General features: G+C 38.4%; 1 protein-coding gene across 1 annotated transcript; it reads right to left on the bottom strand.

Moving 5' to 3' along the window:
• Positions 1 to 20: 20 nt before the first annotated feature.
• PPID (peptidylprolyl isomerase D) lies at positions 21 to 13,909 on the bottom strand (the record flags this gene model as incomplete). Its single annotated transcript, XM_009325191.1, has 9 exons — positions 21 to 251; positions 804 to 846; positions 921 to 1,007; positions 3,186 to 3,327; positions 5,950 to 6,056; positions 7,668 to 7,790; positions 8,565 to 8,753; positions 13,192 to 13,298; positions 13,753 to 13,909. Coding segments are annotated over 9 exons (1,044 nt in total), but the record flags the coding sequence as incomplete, so codon positions are not given.
• Between the last annotated feature and the right edge of the window lie 1,579 nt (positions 13,910 to 15,488).

Raw genomic sequence — 15,488 nt, 5'->3', positions numbered from 1 at the left:
GTTTAAAAAGAGAAAACCACTTCACCTTTGAACAGTTTGTCTTTATTGTTAGACTTTTGAGTCGTAAACACTGAAAACTGCAGTACAGGGCCAATGAAAGAAGGAGCTCCATTTATTCTTTTGCATGAGTTAGTGCATAGATTTAAAAGTTTAGGAAAAAAATCAAGCAAACATTTTAGCATAAGCTGCCTTCTCTTTCTCCTTTTGGGCTTTTATCTTCTGTTTGATTCTGAGTGTTTCCGTCTGGATAGCTGCTTAAAAAGAAAATCCATGATACAGTTATAGTAATCTCCTTACAGTAGGTCTCCTAATATGTCAACACCAGGTCACACTGCTGTGACTGCTGTTATTTCATTTAATAGAACTGCATTTAATCTTCTTTTAGGTCAGATACTAGCAGCAGAAAAACCTTGTCCCTTACTTTGCTTCACCTGGTAAGGTAACCAGGTAGAGGAGGGTGAAGCAAGCATAATGTTGGTGCCAACACAGACTTTATGAGCTAAAAATCTTACCCAATTAGACCAGGAAATTAAGAAAGTAAGACCCCTGTGAGATAGAGAGATGGTTTAAGAGGCATGCTGTTGACCTACATAAGCAAGTTTCCCAGTGCAACAGAAGCATCACTGCTGTATAAAAAGGTTTTCCACCTCAGTGGGTTCTGGGCTCAATACATCAGCGTTTAAGCTGTTAGAAGCCAGCGTTCTAGGCATCACACTGGTACGATTTCCTACTAAATACTGCCCTGGTTCTTTGTTACATTTTTTTAAAAAGTGAAGAATTTATAAAGAAACAGCTTCTTTTACCTTTGTCTTCAGGGGCTATTTCATGAGCCTTTTTAAGATCAGCCTTAAAAGAGAAATATAAATTACTGTTTGATGAAATATTTAGATTAAAAAAAAATTAAATATAGTGATCATTACCAATGCCTGATCGAGATCTTTTATTCCCTGCCATCCTTGAGCCCGTCTGTAGAGAGCTTTAGTATTTGCTGGATCTATTTTAAGAGCCTGAAATTTAATAAAATTGTCACATTAACATTTCATATACTTCACAGCCTCCCATCTTCACAAATGGCACAGTTCACACCAGCAGACAATCTCCCCAGTTGGTTTGAGGGTAAGCTGTCAAAACATTAACTGTGTAAAAAGGAATGCTACATTGTAGCACACTGAATAGCTAGCTAATCAGTTTTAATACCACTGCACCAGAAGTGGTCTTTTGTGAAGGAGAAGCATACCAGGGTAAAATGGAACTGGGGCGGTGGGGCGAAGAGAGCTGTCAAGGCAAAGGTGTTGCTGCAGTTCAAATTATCCTAGCCTTGAGTCTCACTGTACAGCTCTCTATATTACAGCTCCTTCCTTCACACCAAAAAACCCTCAAATGGCATCATAAAGAAAACACACAGATTTCCTGTAAAGCTTTTTTCACTGTAGGCTAGAAAGATACATACAAGGCATCCATCTCCTGCTTCAGGAACCTTGCCAAGTTCCAGTCATTACGCCTTTTTTAAGCTGAATAGTTTCACTAATGTGTATATGCCAGCTCTAATATGACAATATCAAAATAGGAAATACAGTGGCTGGGCAAAGAGATTGTTCCACTATTTGATTACTTAAATTATTTTTTCAAAGTACCTCGGTTAATTTGGCTAGTTAGCTGTTTTGGTTTTTTGCCGGTGAAGATCGCATTCTTTTTTCTTATTGCAGATAGTTCTATAGTGTGTCTTTTTTTATTATTATTTTAAAGAATAAAGTTTCTTAGTGATTTAGGAAATGTATTACTCTGGGCGCTCATCCTGATCTGTCTGCTGTAAAGCCTAGAGCCTCTTCTGCATCAAGAATTAGAAAATTATATGTCTGCATTGTGTACACATAGGTAGCATTCCCTGTTTTTAGCTCGACCATTGTGCTTACAGCTATTTTAAAGCAAGGTTTGTTTGAACAGGTTCAGCCGTTCGTAATTCCTTATTTACACCAAATAACGCATGTATTACAGATTGTTAATTTAAATCGCTTTTGGCCTTAGGAAATCGTAAAAGTGCAAGTGTATAGTTTCTCATTAACAATTACCTTGAACTCTACTAGTTAATCTTAGGAAACTGGTGTTCTGATTAAAACACTGATACACTGTTTAACACTTGTTATGAGACGTAAGCTAAATACCTTGCAGAAATCTATTACAGCTGTGGAGTTGCCTTTCTCTAATAATTTTGTAATCTTAAAAAAAAAAAACGAAGTGGGTTTTTTTCCACAACGGCAAGTATTATGATTAATAATTTCTATCTGTAACACTTAAAAGCCGTTTCAATTTTTACCATTTTCTAGCTGACAGATATCACGTTACACAGTTTTCTTATTTTTTTTCTTTCCTCATTCCCCGTTTGTCCATTCTGAATACAGATAGGTTTATGAAAGTTTTCCATGTGGTAACGCCATCAGCAGGCTAGAAAGCAAGCCAGCTCTCTAAAGACCCCTCACACACAGATCAGCCGAGACTCCAGCTTTCAGCACGAAGCCCTAGGAGATGCTGCTCAGGATCCTCTGCTAACAGATAAGAGCATTCTTTACTCTGTTTCCTTCAAAAGTTCAGAGTTTTACTGAATTATTTACAGTTTCCTCAAATGTACTAAATTCTGTCAGTATGTCTATGTCACTGTTCCTTTTTTTAATTCTATTATTTTTCAATATTTCCATATTTATTGTTCCTTCTTTCTTTCTTTCTTCCTGTTCACTGGTTTCATTTCACCACTAAGCCTACATGAAAGGGCTTTAGTTAGAGAAGTCACTTCAATGAATAAAATACAAGACCATCAAATCTAAAAGCGAGTAAGTAAAACGGTTTGTTCGTACTAGTCTTCCAGAGAACAGTATTCCTCTTTCACTGAAGACAGTTTAACTCTTTGTAATAGAAAAATTAGCTCTGCAAAACAAACTGACAATGACAGTGTGCATTTTTTCTGGCAGTAAGCAACAGCCCTCTTTTGTTTGTTTCTGAGTCATTTCAATTTCAAAACCTGTTAAAAAAGCCACATCCTGGGAAGTTAGTAATAACTTCACAACCAGCCTTCTACTTTGCTTACTTTCAAATTATAAGCTTGTCAGAAGACTCTCAAAAAGCTTTGTAGTTTCAGTCTCCATTTTCTATATAGGCCAACTGTTACTCAAAATACTAATCATTAAATTTACCTCTGAACAACTTTCAATGGCTCCCTGCCAATCCGACAGTTTTAGTTTACAAGCACCAATGTTTAAAACACAGGTCAAAGCAGCAGTCTTCAACTTCGGTTTGTCTGCCTCCTCTGCCACTGCTTCAGAAGCTTCTACATACCTGCAGAAAAACAGATTTACAAAGAACACGTATTAGTGTTGCAACTTCCGTTTTGTTCTGCCCTTAGCTATTTTTCCACAGATATGTGCGAACTGGCCTATCCAAACTGGTATTTTTAAAGCAGCTTCAATTCCACTATTACAAATATTTATTAAACTAAATATGTAAGACCTACCCTATGAGACAAAACAGATGAACTCACTGGTGAATGTTTTCCTATAACTCTTAGTCCTCCACTGAACTAACAGCATTCTTTTTCTTAGACAAATGCACTAGTCTAGATGGCATGAAACCATTAGAATTTATCTCAATGACTTTTTATTCTCAAAAAACATGTTGCTCATCAGTGGCAAAAAGTCAACACCACCACTGCACCTTCCATGTTCATGGGAAGCTTCATCTCTTCTTCAGTTCCCTCAGTAATATTTTAATTAGTTGAGGCATTTATGGCTCAAATCTGAAGCTAACTTCACTTTGTAAAGGAGGGTGGTTTATGGGCATTAGTAACTCCACCTTCTTCCCACTGGCTTCCTTCGTGACTTTTTTTCCTGAACTTCAAAACTGACACTGGTTCAGGACTGAGCCACATCATTTACTGCATCTCTGTTTCAAGGGCAAACTGCTAGGCAAACTGTATCTCATTCTTCTTAATTTATAACATGCTAATGCTGTCAGGTTTTTATTTCAAGCGGCAAAGGTCTGTTGTGGATATAAAAGTTCTAACTCTTTTAATGGCCTACTTGATAGAACTTCTGTGGTTTTTATTTAAAAAATAAAAATCATGTTTGCATACATTCACATTTTAAGCACGCCATGATTAATGCAGTCTTTGCAGATCAGTACCTATGTAAGTTCAATTTTTGCATGCCCTATCTTTTGAGTGTTGCATGGTTTGTATACAACTTTGGATCACAGAAATAAGCAACACTTAAAAAGTAAATTAGACATAGTCCCAGTGATTTTTCCACTTGCTGGGCATCACGCAAAAGATGAGAACCAGAAGAGAGAAAAGGGTAAAAAGCTAAGAAGAGTTATAATACAAAACTGTGTTATGTTCAAAACAAACAGAATACACCTTCAGTATTTATAAATCACACCAAAACATGAAAGACTGCAACCACTCTGGAAAAAAAATTGGTTTCCAAGTCAAAGAAATCAGTAAGATGAATATCAAGGGAGACAACAGGAAGTAATAAATTTTTTGACAAAAAAGTGTCAATTGTTACATATAAAATAAATTTTTAAAAACTGCTTAAGCAGCAATAAGACAAGAAAAAGAACAGGTTATAATGGTTACTGTTGGTAAAAAGAAAAACAAACAACATTGCCAGATGGTTTGCTAGGTGAGTTGTACATAAGACATGGGAAATTCCCCGGTAAGAGCTATTCTATTCCTATCAGTTCTGGCGAAGTGCCAGCTAAAGTACACCATCCTACATAAAGTATCAGATTTTAAGATACAGCAACAGGGCACGTCCACAAAAGTAAGAAGTATAAAGAAGAGCTGGAATGATCAGATTTGTTTAGTCTAGGAAAGTTACTATCCTTTCCATCCGCGAGGACAAATAAGCACCAAATAGAAGCTGTCTACTCAAACTGGAAGAGCCTTCACTGGGTGTGCTTAAGAGCGAACAAGACAACTAATTGTAAGGGATGGCATAATTATACCTGATATTTACCTAAGAATGGGGGGAGGAAACGGACAGATACAACACAAAGATCCTTAAAGTTCCATTCCAGCCTTTTTTCTGTATGATTTCTAAAAGGTTTACATAGAAATCCTATTTACTTTGGGGTTTCTGTTGGTCTATGATGGGCTTTTTGAGGGCAGGGGGAGACGTTGCATCTTGGCTTAATATCTGTAATTAAAGGATTCATTTTTATGCTTCAGAAAGACATCGTTTGTTTGAAACCCAGTCAGTTAAAAACTCAGCTGAAGCATTAAATATGCCTGAATTCTTTTTCTTTCATTATTGTTACTCCTAGTTAACCAGTGATCATTAAGAAGGTAGGGATAAAGCTCAGTGTAACTTTAAAAAAAAAAAAGTTTTTAGGAGAAGCTCATACACATAAAGCAAACAGCATGAAAAGAAGAAAGGAGCAGTATGGAAACAAAAGCAGAAAGACCATGATTTTGAAGGCAAGTCTGAATTATACATGGAGTCAGGATGATGGTATGGAGCCTCAGAAAAAATAATAATGAATTAGTAAGTGTCACATTTGGGGGTACTCTCTCTTGAATTTACCAATTTCCTAAACCTACTGTTTTTTAGAAATCAGAGAAAAAGTATCTCCCTCCTTTCCTGTCCGTTAACTACCCTGTATACTATTGTGCTTTTCTTCCCAGTTATGCACCAGCACAGCAAGAGTATTAAAAAAGGAGCATTTAGTCAGTTCTAAACAATAATTCCTGCCTATAGCTCTTGCCTAGCAATGAGTAGAAGACCTGCTTGAATAAGTAGCTAAAAATCAACCAGATGTTTTCCAGATTCTGAAGGTTCTTTTTTTTTTATGAAGAAAAGAGCACAGCAACAGGCACTTTTTAAATGCACATGTCATTGCTTGATAGCAATTTTTTATAATTTGGGTTACAGGAACTACGTGATTGAATGATAGCCTTACCGTAAACTTTTACTATACTTTTTAGCTGCCACTGCCCAATTTTGCGATTTGAAGAAAGTATTTCCTATATTCTTTATGTCTTCTGCTATAGCCACAATCTTGTCAACCTAATAAAATAGATGGAAAATATAAAGTATGAATGTACTTATGACAGAAGTCTTGAATTACTTAATGTTTAACAGTAGGATCCCATGTCCATCTTCTTTCAAAGATTATAAAATCTCAGAATAAGAATATTCCAATTTTAGACAAATACTAGCTTCAAACCACTCCTATAATATTCTCTACTTTATGTAACAGAATAGTCTGAAAGATTAAATTCCTAATGGGTTTTCTACAGTATAAAGGGTGAGAAAATACCAGCGACAACATAGCAGTTCAACTCCTTCCTCTAAATGCGGCTACCCACACAGAGCTATATATAAAGGTGTTGACCGTTATTCATAGAAGACATGTTAACAATCAAAGTATTCGACCGAGACTGCCTTATTCCCGAGAAAATTTTGTCGTCTGCTTCTCAAGACAGTATTAGTCACCTGAACTCTGCACGCTCTCAAACTAGAAGTCGTATCAATGCAATTCTCCTTCTCTCAAAACACTTAAAACATATGGAAGGAGAAAAAGAACAACTGCCTGTCTTTATCAAATCCATCATTTCTATTTCCAGAATAGCGTACATTTCAAGTGTTAAGTTACTTTTCCAGTGGCAATAAACAGTTTATAATTACTGCTGTCTATACCACAGTTGTCTTAAGCTCTGTCAAATGTCAAATGTTACAATACTGCCATTTGTAATACTATCAGTTTACACTTCTACCCTACTAGAATTAATGACCTTGAAAAAAACTGATCACAGCATGAGACCAATGTCACCGTGGTTTCTGTAGTTAGTTTATATGAACAAGTTTAAAGTTAAAGGAGGCAGACACCTGCCAACTTCAGTTCTGAACCACAGCAAATGCTATCCAAAAACATTTTCACAAGTTGAAGCGCTTCTCAATAGCCAGATGCAAGGAGTTTCTGGTTTCTAGCTGTAATGATTTTTTTACTATTCTATTTCTCATTCTGTATGTGGAATCTACACATGCAGCCCCTTTTTTTCCCTCCCACAAATCACTGTTTGATTCACACAGTTTGTCTACTTCACTTCCATGATAAAGTAAAAACCTGCAGAAGAGCTGCTTTCACCAGTCTGCTCCCTAATTCTCATCAACAGATCTTCCTTCAGTTTGAACTACTTGGAATTGAGAATGACTAGCTCTGATGTAGTAAAAATCTTTTTAAAAGGTTGATCCTTTATTATTTCTAGTGAGGCAAATCTTTTTAAGGGTGGATATTCAAAAAGTTGCACAGAAAAAGTGTGTAGGTACAACATTAAGTTAGTCATCTGCAGGATGGAGTTCTAGTAATTGCTATTTGTCACTACAGCACAAACAAAAGTAAAAAGAAACAACAGAAAAAAAGTAAGTGTAATAATCGTAAGTAATTGTGGTTTTAGTTACTGGGGGAAAAAATCAGCTGCAATTAGCACTGAGAAAAAGTGATAGCAATCCCCTCCCACAGCATTCTCTTTCCTAAAATTGAATATCACCATTTAATCAGGACCTTGATCGATTCTTAAGAAAAAAGGCTTAGTGAACATCATCACAGACACCATGTAACTCAGATTACCTCTAAGTCTTGCATTCTGTAAAATACCTTAGAAGAAAAATACTTACATCTTTCAAGTCTATATCTGAATCTTCAGGAAAATCTGGATAAGCATCTCCAGACCCATCCTGGGGAACAATTCCCCAGTCATCTCCTTCCTTTAGCTCTCCACATTCCGCAATGACGCACAACTGAAAAAATAAAGTGTAAATAGCAGCATTGCTTATTAAGTAAGTTTCCTCAAAATAAGCTACTTTGAAGTTCAGTAAAAATGCTTTTTCATCCGTTGTTTGGGTGCACTGATTTCAGAAACCCATCACGTCATTAGCCTATCCTCATCAAAAGGCTTTTATCACAGAACGTGTTGCCTTCAGAGGAGCAGCATTCCAAAAACACCATACCCATGCTCCACGGAGAGGCTGGAAGAGGAACTGGCAGCAAGCTGAGCTGCAGCAAAACACAAGACATGGAAGGTTCTACTACATTAGAGAAGACGGGTTCTTTCTTAAGCTGCCCAATCTTTTAAAGTTACAGAGGTATTAATTGTTCAAACAACCGCAAACTGACATGACCTACACACCGATTGCTCTTCCAGAAATATGACGACTTCCGACATAAAATTCATAAGAATTACAGATCACTTAGGTAGGGTTGTGAATTCCACCTTTTAACTTCACCACCCATCCTACACTTCTAGCTGTGCATTTCCACCTTCACCCTGGTAAAGGCTTCCACCCTCACAGCTGTGTTGAACAATAAATCAGTTGTTTGTGCAGGGGAAATTTACAGCAAAAGAACAAAAGCCTCTTAACAAGGACAGTAAAATGGAAATTAACACTGTTAGTAAAAATAACTGGCTAACATTTAATAGTTCTAAACATTACACCAAGCATTTAGAAGAAATGAATATACATCATATAATGGAAGAATAAACAACATCCGTAAGTGCTTTGGATTTTGTTTACCTTAGCAGGATTTTCTCCTTTTACTTCAACGTTTTCTAGTATTTTAACTACACCCATTCCTTTGATCACTTGGCCAAACACCACGTGTTTCCCATCCAGGTGAGAAGTAGGCACCGTTGTAATAAAGAACTGAGAGCCATTAGTACCGGGTCCTGCATTTGCCATGCTCAGCAGCCCTGGTTTATCATGCTGCATTGGGGAAAAAAAATCACCAGCAACGTATAAAAGATCTGTTATAAAACCATACGTAAGATTCTGTAAGGCAATTAATATATATAGCAAGGACAGCCATAATGACAACTTGGTAAACGACAAAGTTGCATACAGTTGGTTGGCAACTAATTTTACCTATCGTGACTGAAGAGGGCAAATGCCCAGCTCTGCATCTTTACTTGCCACCTAGCAGTCCAGCAAGCAGAACCACATGTGTGACTTGATGCTGTAACAACATCTGTCTGCTTCTTGTACACTCGATCCCCTGCACAGCTGCTGAGTTTAAACAGATCACCTGAGCGACATGTAAAGTTCCTCGCTGGATTATTCAAGACCACTGGCCTCCAGAAACAAAGCTAAACACCACTTAAACCAACTTTAATGTTTACACTGTCAAGATGGGTACGTATTGTTAATTTTATAAGGGCTACTCAGACAAAGTATGTTATAGAACTGTGGGTTTTAGGGGACCGTGGTCTTTATCATTTAAAGACTGGTGGGTTTTTTTTAACTCCGTCACTTTCCTAGAGAGGCAGTTTGTATTCTGTTGGGATTTTTAACCATCTAATTATTTTGGCTCATGCTACCAGGCCACAAACTAACAAAAATTTATTAAACAGCCCAACATGAGAAGATACTGTTTATCTTGTTTCCCGTAAGTACTTTTTCTTTCTTTGACATTATCTTGCTCCATCATGCAGATTATTTCATTTTCACTTGTACTGCAAAAATGTACTTTCCATATGTTATCAATCTCTTGTTGAACTGGCATGACACAGCCATTAAGGTATTATTCTCCCCAAGTTGATCTGGTTATTAAATGCAAGGAACTCTGTTTAACATAAGTCAGCATGTTATACCAAGACACTGGTACATGTCTGAAGCGTGCAAGCTGTGGTATTCCTAAGAAACTTGATACTGGGGGAGGGGGGGGAAAGTATGACAGCACAGAGGAGGCGGAAGCAGAAATTGCTGTGAAGTAGACCTCAGAGCTCGACGGGAGATTGATTAGTTTGAGACAACAGTCTGAGACAGCTGTATTTAAGCATCTGGTCTGTCCCTATAGCCTCTACCACTTTGAAGAACCTCTTGTTTTGAAAACTGTTTTCCCACACAGCGTTTGGATTTCCATGGTGGTAGAGAGAACTCCTTGCCTGAGGTGTTCATCTGGTCATATGGCACAATAAGTCAGAATCTTTCAACCAGGATTTGGCTCAGGAACTCTGGGAAAAGGTTCTACAGCTGAGAGCTAGAATTGCATCTAGCCAACAGAAAGCTACTGGAATAATCTTGGCTTTGTCTTTTCTAATCTTGAAACTCATCCTGGGAATCAGAGTTGGCAAATGACAGAGAAGAAGCCTGTGTTCCACAGCAAGAGAAGGCATCTGGTACCAAGCCTGCAGGAATACAGCCTCCAAAACAAACATTTGACAATTTGCATCGTAGCTGCTGGCAAACAAGTTAATCAGAAGGGTTCCCCCACAGGAGATTTTTGCAAATACCATTTGAGGCTGGTCACTGATTCACTGCCCAAGAGGCAGAATAAGAGCTGTACATCTTTTTTTTTTTTCTTTTCAATTACAACTAATGCTAGACAGCAATGGTTTGTAAACAAAGAGCCAAGTAACAATAAGCTCTGGTGTTGCCTTACACCTGCAGGTTTACCTTTTGTCTGTAAAGATTTGGAGGACAAGTGGGAAAGTTATGGACAGCAGTCTGGTGGCTCCAATCTTCACACTTACATGCAACCCCATTTCGTCTGGGACCAAGTCTCAACATTAGTCCCATGATGAGAGTGCCTATTTATAAACAAAACTATTGTCACTCATGCACTTTCTTGCCTGCAGATAGATAGAGTGTCTTTCCTGTGATGGTTTCTGCTTGTCATTTTGTAAACTTATAAAGCAAGTAAAAAAGTCCGGACAAAATCAGATTCTCTGACGGATTCAAGGCTTGCAAAACTATGCCACGGTAACAACACTGCTTGAAGATTGTGTAAGTTGGGTGTTCCACCACAGCACAGCCATTAGTGACACCAAAAAAAGCCTACTGGGATTAATCTGACATGGTAAGCTGACCACTGACAAAGGCTTGCAGCTTATTGCAATTTACAGGAAACCATACAACAACACAAGAACAAACTCAAGTGTCAACAAAAACAACTCACTGTCGTCCAAGACAGTGGTTTGAGGACACTTTGCAGGACTGCTAGATTAAGTGCGAGATCCAGTGAATTTCTACGTAGTAGAGGCATTTTAACTCCCACTAAAATCCTAACATACTTGGCCAACAAATGATGGGAATTGAGCTCCCAGACTGTACAAGATCCAAGTGAGTTCTTCAACTCATCCCTGGCACATTGACAACTTTTGTTACAGCTGAGCAGTCAGAGAAGTACAGAAAGGAGGATCATCTGCATTCCATTCATAATTACCTCCAGATCTTACTTGACAGTACAACCAAAAAAGTAACGATGACACAAAGTCTCCTTCTTCAGGGAGCTAGAGATCCTGTGGCAAGGACCAATGCAGAAGAGTAACTTTACGCAGCAGTGCTACGGGCACCACCATAGCAAGTGTCAGACTTCAGAGAACATCTCTCATAACTGTAATTAACTCTATGATGAATGCTGGAGCTACATTTCCAGCTATTGCTCCGAACTTGGTAACGGACTTTGATGCCTGATTAGTGGAGGACTGCCATATTTTCTTTTCCTAAAATACTGTTTGGAGGCAAGCACAATTGCAGTCAGGGCTTTGTTTTAACCACAGGACAACGATGTCTGTAAGTTTTTTAGTCAGTGTTGTTGAGGAGTCATTCATATGCTGTCACATAATAACATGATATGAAAATGGTTAATTGTTACCCCTACAGCAGCGGGTGTCCTGGCTGTTGTAAGGGGTCCTTGCAGAACATGTTATTTTTGTTGTTTCCAAGTAGCACTCCCACCCAGGTTCAAGATGCAATTACTGATAGTTCAAGCACAGGGGATTTTTTCCAGCCACACAGCCCTTTATGTATAGCTGAGAACCCAGGTGAGCACTCAGGACAATTATTATGGTTGCCACTTTTCTCCAGAATAGCTAAGTCTGCTAGTCAAAAAATGTAAGCCACAGTGTACAGGTACTACTTCAATTTGGAGATCTTCAAATACCGTCTAAATTGTAGGCTTAAGGTACACAGACCTGCTGTACAGTATGGTGAAAAGCAGTCTTCTTCCCTTTCTAGAATACCCATTTTTAAAGAAAGGTAGAACTAAAATGCTTAAAAAAAAGATTTAATAATACAGAAGGCAAACATTTCTTCTTCAAAAGCATAAAAAGTAAGTCAATCTTATGTCAAAAGACAGACCTTGGAGGCATCAGCTGCATTTGATTTCGATGACAAAGAAAGAGAAGCCTGAAGAATGGTAATGGACATTTTGAAGGTTATGCCTTTGCAAAAGAAACAAGGCAAGGCACAGGACACATCCTGAGAAAACTGTTGTTCAAAAACTGTACTTGTTAAGTTGCGTGTGTAAAGCACATGCACCTGCAGTCTTCCTGGTGTCACAAGATGTTGATTTCGAGGACAAAGAGAGTTTTGGAACTTTCTACTCTCGCAGCACAGCTCCCTCCTCTCTTCCCACAGCTTGGACTGACAAAACTGCTGGTGGGACTGCACTAATGGTTGCTAGTAATGAAATAGTGAGCTCTGATACAGGAGTGGGAATAAGTAATGGGAGGAGCAGGAATTTCTGCCATCAAAGCCAGCATCTCTTAAAATGACATCCTCAAATCGAGACCTCTGCATATTCAAAAACTTCCTTTGTTCACAGCACATTTTTCCAATGTTTTGGGTGAAAAAAAGCCATTCATAAACAGCCTTTTACTTCTCGTATCATTGAAAGTAACTGTAGCGGGGAAAATGCCTTCGTTTAAATTTTCCTTTGGATTAATTCTGCAATCTACCATGGATTCCGCACTTCTTAAGAAAGGTATTTCTCACATCTCATCTTATGAATGTTATTGGTATATTAAAAAAAAGCATAAAATCCATTTAATGCTAACATACTGTATATGCTGCAGAGTGACAAAATTTGCCACTCTTTTAAAATAAAATCCCCACTTCGATGAGAAGTAAAACATTGTTTCAAATGAATTTCTGATGGTGCAATTTAAAAGAAAATTTAACCTATGGCTGTCTTTGTCTTAATGAGGTTGACCTCATTTTGTATGTATTCATACATGTACTTGTTCTGTATTCAACAAAGACTTTAATGACAAACTCATTTGGGGCTTTTTTGCTGCATTCTTTCCACTGCTTAAAAATACATTAACCTTGGCCTAAAGAGCGCTAATACTGAACTTGAAGAAAAATAAACATCGCTGAAACTTCAAAAAACTGAATACAATTAGTATCTTCAATAGAGTACCTTATAATGAAAATTTTCATCTTCAAATTTTTCACCATATATACTTTCTCCACCTGTGCCATTTTGGTTTGAGAAATCTCCACCCTGGACCATAAATTGCTTAATAACTGTAAAAGAAAATAATTATAAAATATAGCAGCAAGGCGGGAAAGGCATAAAGAAAAACACTCAGAGATGAAGAGCAATTCCTGTCACCAGCACCTACGCCTAAACAAAAGCAAAAACCACCATTTATTTATCAAGTGTCCCCTAAGTAATCCTTTTCAGTTAAGTGGACATCACTTGATATTTAATTCTTTACCCAAAATCCACTTCAACCTATTCACAACTCATAGTAAACTAGTTTTACTATTACTAACTTACTAATAAATTTGTAATTTACTATTGTCAATGCATGGTAAGAACACCTAGTCATTAGGAGGATCAAAAAGTCAAAAACTTACTTTCAATCAAGTTATTTCTTAAACAAGAGCTCCGAAATATTATTTAACAGTATTTCAAATACTGATCATGGAGGACTTCTGTTACCAACAGGAAAGCAGAGGATTTCATAGAACTTACTTCTGTGGAAAGGACATCCTTTATAATGGAGACGTTTTCCAGTTGTAGGCCCTGTTCCTTTCTCTCCTGTACATAATGCACGGAAATTTTCAGCAGTTTTAGGTACAATATCAGCAAATAATTCAAAGACAATGCGTCCAACTGAAATGACAGAGAATGAGACATATTTTTAAGTTCCGTCCTTGGCATAGTGACGTGCTGGGCATTACAGGGCAAAGGAAATTAATGTTTCAGACTTGATTATTTTTATTTAGATTAATATTAAATTTACATTTTGGGGTTGTTCCATGGCAATCGTTGGCAGAGTTACATTAGGTTTTTAGCAAGGTTATTACCAACAATGAATTCCACTATCAAGAATAACTTAGGGGAAATAAAGACAGGTTCTGCCAAAAACTACCAAAAATGCCAAATGTGTTTTCTGCCAAAAAAATGTGCATGAGAAATCACACACATATATTAAAGCCAAATTATGTATTTTAATATGCATACTTATGTCTATTTTTACATACATAGCTTGTTCAATCAAAAACAGATACAGTAAAAGCGGTTTGTGGAGACTTTTATTTGATCAAAAAGCTTATGCCAAACATGTAGACCAACCTTACTCCTCATTCTCTTAAACCCCAATTTTACTAAGACACCATAATACTTAACGTGCATATGAATAATGGCTATTTATAGTTACAGACACTACAAGCAATTGTTAAATCAAAAAATGTACGTTTTAACGAAAGGAAGTGAAACCTGACTAGCTAACAGAACCTGTAATAATCGATAAATGGATTCTGTGTCAAATTCTCATCTTTTCACAAACCGGCTTCTCAAAGAGCTATTTCTCACTCCTAGCAGCTGCCGTCAGTTGATGCTCCCGTTTTCTCATCAGCCTCACAGTCAATTAGTTAACATAACTTCACTCTATCGGAAGCTAAATGTAAATATATTAATTCTAATTAATACAGGAATGAAAACAAATTAGACAACTGAAAGTCAATAAAAGGCAAATCATCTTACAGCCTTTCTTCTTTTATTCGAGTAGAAGGAATAAATGAGAGGCAGTATCTTGACAAAAAGGCGGCATCTATCTTCACCCATGCAAATTTTGAAAACCTACGCTTTCAAATATTACCCCAGCTTCCATGTTGGTGTTTTCTTATTTCCATTTTGACCTTTTGCCCAGATTTTCGAATGACCTCTGGCAACACAGACGATGCCGAGAGAACAACCAGGACCGCCGATTTGCCTGACCTTTTAGCCCCGCAGACCACCACCGCCTGGCGCGCCGCGTGTGGCCCCCCCCCAAGTCAGGGCGGGGGGGGGCCAGGGCTTGAAGCCAGGAGTCGCCGCCCTGACAAGTGGGTCGCTCCGATCGAGGCCGAGCTCGGCGCACCGACAGCACGTGGACTTCAGTAGGTGCCTAGGAGCAGGCCGCCGCCATAGGTACGCCGGGGAGCTACATGGTGCTATGTCCCTCTGCTATGCTCGGTAGGGTGAGGCTGCACGGGAACGTGTTGCAGGAGGTCACTGATGGCGGTATATGTACCTGCTCCCCTGCATCACCCACGGATATTTATCTCAGCTGGGAAGCCACGGGGAATGGGGTGCCTATGCAGCCATGTTGCCTTTCTCTCCCATTTTCTTCGGGCCTGCTCGTTCTGGCAGGGAAACCTCAGAGGGAGCGCGCAGGGCCCCGCGGGGAGGCCCCCTCCCGCCCCACAGGAGGCCCGTTCGCGGCG

This window comes from Pygoscelis adeliae, unplaced genomic scaffold (assembly GCF_000699105.1).
Source record: "Pygoscelis adeliae isolate BGI_AS28 unplaced genomic scaffold, ASM69910v1 Scaffold170, whole genome shotgun sequence".
In the NCBI taxonomy this organism is placed as follows: domain Eukaryota; kingdom Metazoa; phylum Chordata; class Aves; order Sphenisciformes; family Spheniscidae; genus Pygoscelis; species Pygoscelis adeliae.
Note: the sequence above shows the minus strand (reverse complement) of the source record. Positions and strands in the feature narration are given on the sequence as shown.